Source organism: Anastrepha obliqua, chromosome 4, assembly GCF_027943255.1.
Source record: "Anastrepha obliqua isolate idAnaObli1 chromosome 4, idAnaObli1_1.0, whole genome shotgun sequence".
NCBI lineage: Eukaryota > Metazoa > Arthropoda > Insecta > Diptera > Tephritidae > Anastrepha > Anastrepha obliqua.
In genome coordinates, this window is record NC_072895.1 from 11,098,609 (window position 1) to 11,111,614 (window position 13,006).

Consider the following 13,006-nt stretch of genomic DNA (forward strand, 5'->3'; position numbering starts at 1 on the left):
GAAAGTTTGTTGCCCGCCGTAGTGGCCCTTTCTGCATCGGTTGTAAGTCCAGCACAGGTGCTATCGCAGCTACCATAAATGTCATCAAAAAGGTATTGTCGTGTAGCTGCAAGAGTGCATTTTCAATATCAGAAGCAGCATCAGCGTAATCACCATAAAAAACATTATGTATGCAAATACATATGCACATATCCCTGTACCGTTTCCGTTACATCAACAAGGCTAACAACTCTCGTTATTTTACCATTTTCCATTGCAATGCATTGAGGAAGGTCGTAAAGGTGTGAGTTGGAAGGCACGGGTATAAGTACTCGCATGTACAGAAATTTATATACTTGTATATTTGGGTGTATGTGTATTTGTCATTGTGTACGAGCATAATTGTTGACATTTTCATATCACTTTCATGGCCTTTTGTTTTACAGTTTGGTTTATACCTTTTCGTCGCAATCAAATTAAGTAATTGCTCGTTGGCAATTAAGTCGAGCTATGGACTACAAACATATTTACAGTTATGTGGTTATGTTAGGTCCTTTTATTATGTATATTGGAACTGCAATCAGATGGAGTTAACGGAATTTGCGCAAAATTCGATTTCATTTTTTTACGTGGATGTGCAAAAATGGGGTATTTTATTATAATTTTTTTGGCGTAATGAATGGAGATGGTGGTAGATATACATACTTGGGCACCTTTATTAGTAGGTATCAGGTATTTGATTTCAATGCATAGGTGACAAAGCAGCAGTCAGTCAACAGATTCGCCATATGACATATAGTATAAGGACGAACCACAACAGCAACTTCTGGACCGCGCAGTATATAAAGAGAAGTTAAGCGACATTCATCGGGAGACTCTTACCACCTTCTTAAGCTCCAAACCCCCGAAGCCGTCATCGGAGTCCAACCACCACACATTGCAGACGAATAGCTCTAACTTCCCCGAGAGACCCGCATAACTTTGCCTAGTAGTCTCATAGCTAAAACTATTCTACGGTTGATTTCGTATCCTTTATTTAAAAATTTACAACTTGGAATAACAACGTCTGGGCAATTAGGACAAGCAATTACTATCTTGAATCCTAAACCTCGAGGACTTCTTTCATGAAAAGCGATTTCAGAATCGCACGTTTTACACTTCACATGTTGTGAAATCAATGAGAAAACGGTCACAAAATTTAAAATTCTATTGCCAAAATCATAATTAATATCGAAGTCTTCGTTAGCCATGTCTAATTTCTTTGCAGATGCACTTACTCCTTCCGAATTGCCTTCAGCCTCATATCTGTTCAACGGTCGTTTCGTTGCAGCGCTTCGACGCCGCGTTGGATACGATTTTTTCGTACACTTTTTTATTTTCCATTTTTACTTCAAATCACTACCAAAACACAAAAAACCTGTTCACAAACTACACAAAAGCGTATGTAAACTGGGAAACAAGTTTCCGTCGGATAATTTAAAAGTAATTGTAAGTTGTACACGATAACCGTAGTTGTACCAACGTGAGTTGCTAAAATGTACTAAAGAATTCCTAACTATATAGGTTTTTAACAACATTTGTAAACTAAAAATTAAAATTACATTTGTTTACTATTAGGATGTTAGTCATTAGGCTACAACCGCCCAGGAGATGATTCACTGCGAGAAGTCGTTAGGTAGCAGTCACAAACGCTTGGTTAAAAGCTTAAAATATTTATGAAATAAACTTCGGTAACGTATAAAACTTTTTGTTCTGTATTTTAAAAGGTTCAAAGAATTTTTTAAGCTTATAAAAAAAAAATCAATTTTTTGAAATTTCTACAGTGGTGTTACCCCTTAAGTTCTGTATTTCCAGAAACGAAATTGAAAGTTGTTGTTCCTTAAATATTGAATAAATATGTTATTCTCTACGAATATATCGAAATTTTGTTCCTTCCTATCAGGTGTATCTGTTGATAAACTGCGAGTGTACGAATAAATTGTGTGACCACTGTACCTATATATACTATTTTCTATAAAAAAAAATTACGTGGATGGGTGAAATTTCGCAACATTTTCCGCTAATATTATTGTGAGCACGGGAGTATTTCGAATTTTCTCCTGCTTTTAATTTTCAAAGTTAACAGTAAAACAAAATATTTGAATGTAAATTTATTATCCTACAGAATTTGTGATTCGGTGTCATTTAAATGTAATAGAAAGCCGGTTGTTACTAAAACATGGTACTAAATTGGCTATGGTAATAAAGAAAATAAATCCAGTTCTTAATATTTAGTTATTTAGTATTTAAATATTTAACTAAAAGTGGGCTTAACGCGGGATTGTGATCATACGCCAAAACGATTATTAAAAAATACTAAAGGCAAATGAATGGTCCGAGTCACTTCTGTACATTTACATTAGAGGGCTAACATTCATGTTTTTCTACTCGACTAACATCTACTCCAGCCAACATCTAAAAACAAGATGCGCCTAAAAGTAGGCATCAACATTTGCTAATAGCAGTGTTGTACACTGTTATTCTCATTAACAGCTGCAATTATGCAAACAAACCGAATCTAAATTTTGTTTTTAAATTCATTTCAACAGCTGAATTTTCAAACCACGTCCACCTGTCAGCCGCACATTTCCCCTCCCGCAGCCGGTCAACAACAGCTGAGTTGCGCTATGGCTCGTATGGCTCGTCACTGCCACACCGACAGGTGAATGCATTTTTTTGAATTTTATAGCAACCCTTGAAATTTGTTTCAACAACATCACTTTCCCAATTTTTTTCAAGTCTTGTGAATTTTCAACATTTCGTGTTCAGTTGAAAATTTTTTACGCACGCAGACACATGCAATAAAAATTGGAATTTCTGTTTTTTCTCTCTCCGAAACGTGTCAATAAAGTTTTCTTGCAGAAAACGCAAAACGTAACGCGTCGCTTACAAATAATTTTCGCATATCGTTAAACACTGCAAATATACAAAAAGTACATAAATTTTGCATTCGTCGCGCATCAAACGCCCGCACACACACCCACGCACACACACACACGCACCGTATTGCAACACATCAGTGACCAGTGGCCATCTCCAACGCCTTCATCTATTCGTAAAACCGCACAATTTTTCAGTTTAATTGCTGAGGATTATAATAACAAGCGAATTTTACTTAAGAATTGCATGATAATGAATTCTGAGAATATTACGGAGATTAAATCACCCGTCAAGGAACGATTGGAGGAGAAACCAAAGCTTGCGCAACCGGAAACACCGAAAACCCCATCCCTGCCGGTGAGCAGCGTCATTGGCTTTAACACCGAGGACTTCCTGGCACGCGTCAACATGAACGAGAAGATCAATAACATTCTGCGCTCGCCCACAAAAACCCCGAATGGGGTGCGCCAGCGCTCGGTATTTACGGCCATAGCGCCATCATCGGTAAGTCAGCAGCACTTTCGCTTTCTTACTGCTACTCTTTATTTGACTTTCGCATCAAGGGCAAGTGACAGAGTGCCGGAAATCAGGTGTATCAGTTGACGTGTATACATTTCTGACAGCGGAAATCCATTTGCGAGAGTTGCAAAGAAAAATTGTTTTCCAATTATGTCAGCGCGCTGTCAGATGGGTGAAAATGAGCTGACTATCGATGGCTGTCAGCTGATTGTCAACCCCAATTATTCGCACTTACGCTCTCTCAGGTCTTTGTTGTTCCTTGACATGTTTTTTTTTATTACTTTCTCTTTAACATTTTGCACTCACACTGTGGATTGTAAGTAATTTGTTTTCTCTTAATTTTTTCTCACAGTCTCGTTTCAATGCCAGCGCCACGCCGTTTGTTTCACAGCAGCAGCGCTCGTCGGCTGCTTCCGCCAATGCCGGTTCAGTCGCTGGTGGCGGCATGACGCCCAAGGAGACTTCAACACCATCGGTCGCGCTTCAAGCGCGTCAAATGTCCATTCCAGTGCACTTGAGTGCTGCCTCGCCCCATCACTACGGAGGCTACGATTCGCCGCTAACTGGACGCAGCGGTGGCATGACAAGGGGTGTGTTCAATACTCGCTACCCTGTGGCGCCACCACCGTCACCGATCTATGGATTCGAAAATGACATGTGTCGCATGGTAAGTTGTGAGGCTATGAAGGCCGCAAAAGAATTGGAAACTTAGTTCCGCAAACCATGTGAAAAAGACTAAATGAGCCAACGTATAATTTTTTTATAAAATATTCAATACTCCAAAATATTTTAATAAATAAAAATTAAAAGATAAGACTGAAAAAGAAAAACTTACAAACAAATTTAAAGCGAATGATTTTTGAGAAAACTATGGTTCAAGACTGCCAAAGGAACCATAAACGCATTTGGAAAAAGAAACATGTCCCTTTAACATGGGTAGCCAGAGGTCCGAAAAAATGATCATTTTCAATAACTTATTTTTTCTAGTCAGTTGCTTTATTTTACTAAAATAAAAACATAGCATTAAAACATCATGTTTCGAGTTGACTTAAGCAAAATTAAAAAAAAAGTAATAATTGTAAAATTTAACGCTATTTGTATGGAGCCCGTTTCTCCCGAAGTCCCTTGCGGTGATCATCAGAAGTCCTTGGAAATTCATCTAAAATCAATCAGACAAGAGAAATTAGTTTTATTATTAGATAATCTTGTGCCTGATTGAAACTTTTTTTCAAAATTAACAATATGACGGCCTCAGGAAATATTTTTCAGATATTCGAGAAAACAACTGACAATTAATTGTTAAAAAAAAAAATCGAAATATTTGAAAAAAATCGAAATTTTTGGAAAAAAGAAATTCTTCGATCAGGATCGAGTTTTTTTTTATGTTTTTCAAAAGCAGTATACATTTTATTGAAATCTACCAATCGGTTTTTAAGTTACGTGATCACCAGTTCAAAAAACATAGTTTTGAGAAAAACGCATTTAAAGTTTTGCTATCGATTTATGTAGACTTATACGAATTATTTAATTTCTTACACGGTGTCTTCTATTCTTGGGCCATATAATAGTTCTTTAGCCGTCATAGCAGCTTCCAAAATACCGATTTGCTGTTTTGCCTACGTAGCATTCTATCTTCTCGAATGTTATCGTTAGCGCGCTTATCTGCACTTTCATACGTGCCGCATCCGGAGCGCCTGAGTGCCCTTTGTTAATTTTTTAATAACTCGAAAAGTATTTGCCGGACTCACTTCAAATTTTCATACAATATTTTTAAGGTATTATACTTTCAGAAAATGCAAAAAGAATCTAATTTTTTGAAAATTCTGACTACCCCTAACTTCTCAACATGAGTTGTCGACCACGGCGGTAAAGGCAGCTAAATTTTTACAATGGCGCAAAAAAACATCATTAAGTAGCACATGGGCTGAAAAGTCCCGAGCATAACACATAGATGTCATTAGTTTTATTGCATTCATATCTTTCTCAGTTAGTACTGACCTTTAGAAGACAGCTGTTAAAATTTTATGATATTCTATTCATTAGTTCGTGAGTTATTGTGCCAAGAGTGAAGCTACTTTTGCTATTTTCAAAACAAGGGATCAAAAAGAGTTGTTTCGTGTCTTGATTTTGCACTCCTTCTTGAATGGAAAAAACAAATACGGCTCAAGCAAAACAATGGCTTGAAAAGTTTTACGGGGACTCCGCTCTATCAGAAACAACAGTAAAACCATGGTTTGCTGAGGCGGTAACACCAGAACACATCAAAAAATCCACAAAATCGTTTGCATGATCCAAAAGTGAAGTGCAGTGAGTTAGTTGACATCGTAAAAATATCAAAGGAACGGTTGGCTTTATATTGCATGGGCATTTGACTATGAGAAAGCTCTGTTAAAACTTACTTGTATTTGCCAGATTTAACTCCCAGCGACTACTGGCTATTCGCAGACCTAAAAACTCGCGCGCCGGTATGAAATTTCGCTCGACTGAAGAGGTTGTCGCTGAAACTGAGGAAAATTTGCCTATTTCGCCTATTTGCCTACATTGATTAATAAAGCTAATTTTGAACAAAACCAAGAACGTTTTTTCTTTGTTAGGCCCGGGACTTTTCAGACCATCTGTTAACAACTACGACCTACCTTCAAAACTTGCAAATATCATTTTCTAACTCTTTGTATCTTTATTTATATATGTATACATACATATACTTATATATGTAATTGGCGCGTACACCCTCTTTGGATGTTTGGCCGAGCTCCTCCCCCTATTTGTGGCATGCGTCTTGATGTTGTTCCACAAATGGAGGGACCTACAGTTTCAAGCTCACTCCGAATGGCAGATATTTTTGTGAGGAGCTTTTTCATGGCAGAGATACACTCAGAGGCTTGCCCTTTCCTGCCGAGGGGCGACCGCTATTCGAAAAAACTTTTTCTTCATTTTGGTGTTTCACCGAGATTCGAACCTACGTTCTTTCTGAATTCCGAATGGTAGTCAAGCACCAACCCAGCAGCGGCTCCGGTGGCCGCCGTACAGATCATGGTTCACATAATAACGACATTCATATTGAACAAGAACCTTGATGAACCTTTAATTTTTTGATTTCAAACACCTGTGAGTCCCTTTATGTCAGCAACATACTTTAATTTTGTAATACACGTTTTATATTACAATAAAAAAAGAAAAACATAAATAAATAAAAAGAAAATTATATTTTCAAAAAGCCTTGAAACAATTTTTAATTTTTTTTTTTTTTGCAAAAGCAAAAAAGTTATGAGAGACTGTCACACCCCCACGTACGAAATTTCAACAAAGCGCTTTTTTCATGTTTTTAGTGAATTCATTTCTCCGCCCTCTTCTACTTCCAGCCACCTGCAATGTCGCCGTCTCATCACGCTCAACAATTCCCACAACCTATGCCGCCACCACCGTATGCTGTCGGTCGCTTGAGTGGCAGCCATCGCGGTGTCGAATACGAGAACCCAACTCCACCACCCTGCCCAGGCGCTGGACCCATTGCTATGACCAATGGCACTATACAGCTGCGTCTGCGCGATGGAATACGGTTAGTTCCTGAAGTTTTGCATTTTGTAAAGCTTATGCTATGACATTCCAAAAACAAAAAATATGTCTGCATATTTTTTATTTTTACTTTCACTTCTTAGCATTGACATGACGCTGGACAAGGCTGTGCGCGTTCTAAATCAACGGAGCATGGTGGCCATTGCTCTGTCGCGTAATTGCAGCAACTCGGCACTGATTCACCCCAACGGGCGCATACTGCAGAGCGGCTCCAAGGTGGAGATTGTCACCTACGATGGCATGAAGACCAACAATTATGTGTAAGCTAACCAGGAGATGGTATCAATTTATTGTATACAAACATTAATTTGTTCACTTTGTCCACTTCCTCGCAGCCGCTACGCCAAAATGTGGTACAAGGGTGTCAGCTTCACTAGCGAGTCGTGTGCTTTGATCTATCTCGTGGATACGGCTGGTACACGCACTACCACCGACACCTTCACCGATCTCACGAAGGACTACACTTTGACGGTGTTTTATGAGTGCGTGCAAATTGCTTTGAAATTTTTCTATTTTATATTACTTTATTTTTTTTTTTTTGCGATATTTCCATTATTCCATATTATCCTTTCCAAATTTGTATATCACAGCGATTCACGCCATGGCCCGTCCTATGTGCAGGATGCTAATGAAGTTATACAAAACTCCACATACTCGTGCACCGATGAGGGCAGCGAAATTTATGAAATTAATGGTTTTCGTATCACCCAAGCCGCAGATGGGCTCGTAAAGTAAGTGAAATAAAATAATTAAGAGTAGTAATTGTAGGAACATTCACTAAAAAAAATGTTAATCTGTTTAGGCTAACACGCACCCATAACAAATGCTTGATTCGCACCAGCCCGGGCAATGGTTCGGCCACTTTAACCACTCCAGGTATTCATTGTACAGCCTCCTTGGGCAAGACGTCGCATTTGTTTGTTCGGTAAGTTCAATAGACCAAAATAATAGCATGTTTTCATAAACCTTTTTTTTTTTTTGAAAAATAAATTAAATGAATTAAGAAATAAAATGAGCCATACAAGGTGGCTCGAAGTTAATCATCAGTTCTGTTTTCGCATAACTTTTTTACTAAATTAAAAAAAAAAAATATTTTGAGTGATGGAAATCTTTATTTTGACCTTTACGCGCTCTATTGCTTGCCTGTTTGTATACTGCAACTGGTTATGGTGTTCACACTCACCAACGTAAACGCAGGCCCGTGTCAACTGTTAAGATGAAACTAATGAGAGCCCCATGTAAATGAAAAATCACCACCCTTCCGTTCCGTAGTATCGTAGATTTTAGTTTTCAAGTATCAAATAAGATTTACGTATGACGCCATTTGCAAAAGTTATAAATCTACCGATAGGGTGATTCATTTTGTGCCACCTTCTATATACATATAAAACCATTTGCCATTCAGAGTCGGCTTAAAACTAGAGGTCACTCTATTTCTGAAACAACATCAAGACGCATGCCACAAATAGGAGGAGAGGAGCTCAGCCAAATACTTAACAGAAATGAGTGCGTCAATTATTTTTTTTTTCTTTTTTTTTATCTAAAGCAATCGTTCCAATTTAAGTGGAGCAATCTTCTGCGTCATGGTTTTCTGACAATTCTAAATTCTCTCGAAATGGCAATTTTTGACAGAAATTATGGAGTTGGCAAAAATCAAAAAAAAGTCGCTTACACGAGAAGCTAAAACTTTGTAGAAGTAAAAATTCCCTTAAATCTTTATCTGAAAAACCTTAATTCCTGCAATCTGTACGGTATCTTTTAGTGAAGCGCGCATGCCTAATCGGACGAAGAACTATTTTGAGTAACAATTTTTTTTATCAAGTAGTATTGCCTAGTAACCTTTAGCACCCCAGTGCAAACGTAGATGCCCAGTGAATATGAGTCGGATTTGATTTATTTAATTTTCCTTTCTCTTCTCAGCGATATTTTAAAAAGGTTCCTGGGTACCCAATCATTTTCTTCGTATTTTCATTTTTACTATACTGACATGTTTTCGTTTGCGCTATTACCGAAAGTGGAGCCAAAACCAACGAAAAATTTTGCAGCAAAGTTGGGTTGTCAGGGCGGGCTATGGCAGGGCTACCCAAAGTAGTAATGTAATGAATTTATATTCCAAAATTTACATTTCTCAGAATTAATCAAAATTTATGTCTCTAAAAAATATTAAAAGTAGTAATTTTGATGAATTTATATTCCAAAATTTATTATATATTCCTGAGAATTTATTCAAACTTTATACCTCTAAATCGTATTAAAAATATTAGGTACGCAACTAAGTTCTCGCTCTTTTTGTGAGGAAAATACAACTTAATTCTGAAAAAAATGGTTCCAAGTGAATCATTGAAAGTATTGCCCATCGCTGGCTACCACTTTTTTCCATCTTTCTAGTAGGTCTCGTATACTGTCGCGGTAAAACTCGTTGATCTTTTGAGGCTATCAAGCCAGTTTTTGTTGCCTTCATATGAATGGAACTGCTGGTCAGCTATACCATGTGCCATCGATCGGAACAGGTGATAATCGGACGGCGCAATCTCTGGAGAATATGACGGGTGGGGTAGGATTTCCCATTTCAGTGTTTCCAGGTAGGCTTTAACGGGTTTGGCAACGTGAGGCCGAGCGTTGTCATGCTATAGAATCACTTTTTCATGCCTCTCCGCGTATTGCGGCCGCTTCTCGCACAGTGCTCGGCTCAATCGCATCAATTGAAGTGGATACCGATCCCCAGTGATGGTCTCGTTTGGTTTTAACAGTTCATAATAAATAACACCAACTTGGTTCCACCAAATATATGGCATAACCTTCGCAGCGTGAATATTCGGCCGAGGCGACGACGTACATAGAAGCATGATCGGGCAGTCCCCATGACTTTATTTTCTTTGGATTGCTGTAATGAATTCAATTTTCATCACTCATCACGATGCGATGAAGAAAATCCTTCCTTTTTTCCGCAGGAGTAGTTGTTCACAGGCGAAGAAGCGACGTTCAACATCCCTTGGTTTTAACTCATAAGGAACTCAAGTCCCCTGTTTCTGAATCATTTCCAAAGCATGTAATCGCTTGGAAATGTGGAAATGGATTGGCAGGTAACTTCTAATACTGAAGCAAGCTCTTCTTGGGTTTGACATGGATCCTCATTGAGGAATGCCTCCAATTCAGCGTCTTCGAAGGTTTTTGGCCTTCCTTCTCACGGACGGTCGTCAACATTAAAATCACCGTCTTTGAAGCGAGGAAACCAATCTCGGCACGTTATTTTACTTAAATCAGCATCTCCACAAACTTTTTGTAGCCCTCTGAAAGAGGAAAATCAACACTTCTCGCAAATGACGATTATTCGGCACAAAATCAGACATTTTCACAAAACCAAAAGTATGTGATACCAAACCAAAATCTCTGATGTGCCAAATCAGTTTGTTTACCATATATCTAAGCTTGGTTTATGACGTTTAGGTTATGTTAGAATCGACTAGCACACACTGCTGGCGGCATCTATTGACAAACAGCGGGAACTTAGTTGCGCACCTAATAGTAATTTTAATGAGCTTATTTTCCAAAATTTATGTATCCGAGATTTTATTCAAAATTTATAACTCTAAAAAATATTAAAAGTAGTTGTTTTAGTGATTTCATGTTCCAAAATTTATATTTCTAAGAATTTATTCAAAATTTAGATCCCTAAAAAATTTAAAAAATAGTAATTTTAATGAATTTATATTCCAAAATTTATATTTCTGAGAATTAATTCAAAATTTATAGCTCTAAAAAATGTTAAAAGTAGTTGTCTTAGTGATTTCATGTTCCAAAATTTATATTACTGAGAATTTATTCAAAATTTAAATCTTTAAAATATATCAAAAGTAGTAATTTTAATGAATTTATATTCCAAAATTTATATTTCTCAGAATTAATTCAAAATTTATATCTCTAAAAAATATTAAAAGCAGTAATTTTAATGAATTTATTTTCCAAAATTTACATTTGGCAGAATTTATTCAAAATGTATATCTCTAACAATTACTGAAAAATATTGATCGGTGCTCCTACCAAAACATTATAATTACAAAATCAGCCAATGACACACCCCGCTCATTAAAAGAGTCATAAACTTAAATTAAGTATTCAAAAGACACGCATTGGACCTTACCCTCAAAACAAAATTTATTTTTGATTTCTTAGACTCAATTAATACTCACTAAAATATTTATCTTCATTCACTAAAATATTTACCTTCATTCACTAAAATATTTACCTTTATTCTATTCACAGTCGCAACGAGAAACGCATGCATTTTGATGGTTCCTGTTTCATCGTACGCAATGCAGGCCACTCGGCCGGATTTAATGAAAACAATTTGCTGATCGTTTATTAATGTTGCTAAAAAGAAAAAGCTATAAAGAATCGTGTTTTGCCGACAAAACCTAAAATTTATAACAATCCACCAAACATACAACGCAGGCGACAATGAACGTTGGCATAAACAATAACAAAAAACTGCAATTATGAAGTAAATCGGATCCATAGAAAAGCAAGGCGTACATGACCAATTTAACGAGCACGTAAAGAGAACTACAACGCAAGGAAGAGAGGAAAGAAATTCAAATAACAAACATACATAGTAGTAAAAAAAGTGGCGCGCATAGAAAATTATAGAAAGTCGTTATGAAAAAAGTTTAAAAGAAAATTTAACAAAAAAAATGCGCCCAAATAGTCAACAAGACCCGATCGTCAGTAGCCTCTTTGCTAATAGTTGATAGTTCCAACAAAACCTCCGTTAGTAATACTTTTCACGCTTTTCAAATTCTCAAATTTAAGTTAGTTTTTTTTTAATTTTTTTTTTTATTTCATTACATACACACAAATCAGCGTGTGTCTCGCCTGAGTACTAGTTTAGAGAGAAAGCAAGAATGCTGCGTCAGATTTTAGCTTGAGATTCGTATGTACGCACATCTCTCTCCGCACTGCTTTGTCGAGAGCAATTAAATTTTCAACTCTTCACACCTTACGCTTTTTTATAACCAACGTAAACATCTTGCGTAAACATACAAATATTTTTATTTTAATTAATCGCTTAGTCACCCATCCCCCTTAGCTATTACTTTTCACTACTATCTTTATAAAATAATTGCTTCAAGTTCCAATCAATAAGGAACTCCATCATTCAGTTGTTAAATGAAAAAAAAAACAAAATTCTAGTTTCGAAAGTGTATTTAAAATTTTGCGTGAAATTTTTTGTAGTAGTGCAACAAATAATGACAAAGCAGCAAAAAAAAAGTTTTCAACCTATTTATATAAAAAATTTACCAAAAAAAAGTAAAAAAAAAAATACCAAAGATCACAAAAAAAACAATATATATATATATATATAAAATGTCTCCCTTGTGAAAACTCCTTTCTCGAATCTATCGAACAAATCTCTACTTCTACTCTCAACTAAACTACAAATCGTAATCGAAAAGCAGAAAGCCCAAAAGGATAACTTGCCGTCTAGACTATTATGTGCGTTAAATGTGAGTGGTAAGGGAAAGTTATCCCGTTCAACACGTCCGGTGGATAGAAAAGTGTCACAGTAGCAGAATTTTAAATTATGCTGCCGAGTAATGCAATGAGCAGATAAGTAGGAACAAAGAAGAAAGGAACAAAATGCTGAATGTAGATACTTATATTATAAAGCTTAGCGTATGATGAAGATGAATGAAAGTGAGATTGCATTTTGAAATGAACGTCGCTTGCACAGTAACAACGACGACGCATCAATTCCATATCCAACCATCAACAATCAAAGATATTTTCATAGATCATAAAGTTGAAAGAGCGCACCGAAATCGTGCACCATAAGTAATATTGATTGATGGCTCATGAATGTGCAGACATCTCACTTACATATACGAGTCTATGCATACAAATATAACTGCACGCATACATAATGCATATACATACTTACATAATATAGCCGTATGTACACACATAGATAGATAGAAATTTAGCATAATTCAATAATTATCTTTTTTTTCATTTT

General features: G+C 36.6%; 1 protein-coding gene across 1 annotated transcript; it reads left to right on the forward strand.

Annotated features, from left to right (window-relative positions):
• Window positions 1–2,752: 2,752 nt before the first annotated feature.
• Window positions 2,753–12,337, forward strand: LOC129243670 (uncharacterized). The gene is made up of 8 exons (XM_054880862.1): window positions 2,753–3,402; window positions 3,770–4,084; window positions 6,780–6,976; window positions 7,077–7,253; window positions 7,329–7,475; window positions 7,584–7,724; window positions 7,796–7,918; window positions 11,257–12,337. The coding sequence occupies exons 1-8, from the start codon at window positions 3,145–3,147 to the stop codon at window positions 11,357–11,359; spliced, it is 1,461 nt and encodes a 486-aa protein (XP_054736837.1). The 5' UTR covers window positions 2,753–3,144; the 3' UTR covers window positions 11,360–12,337.
• Window positions 12,338–13,006: the final 669 nt, after the last annotated feature.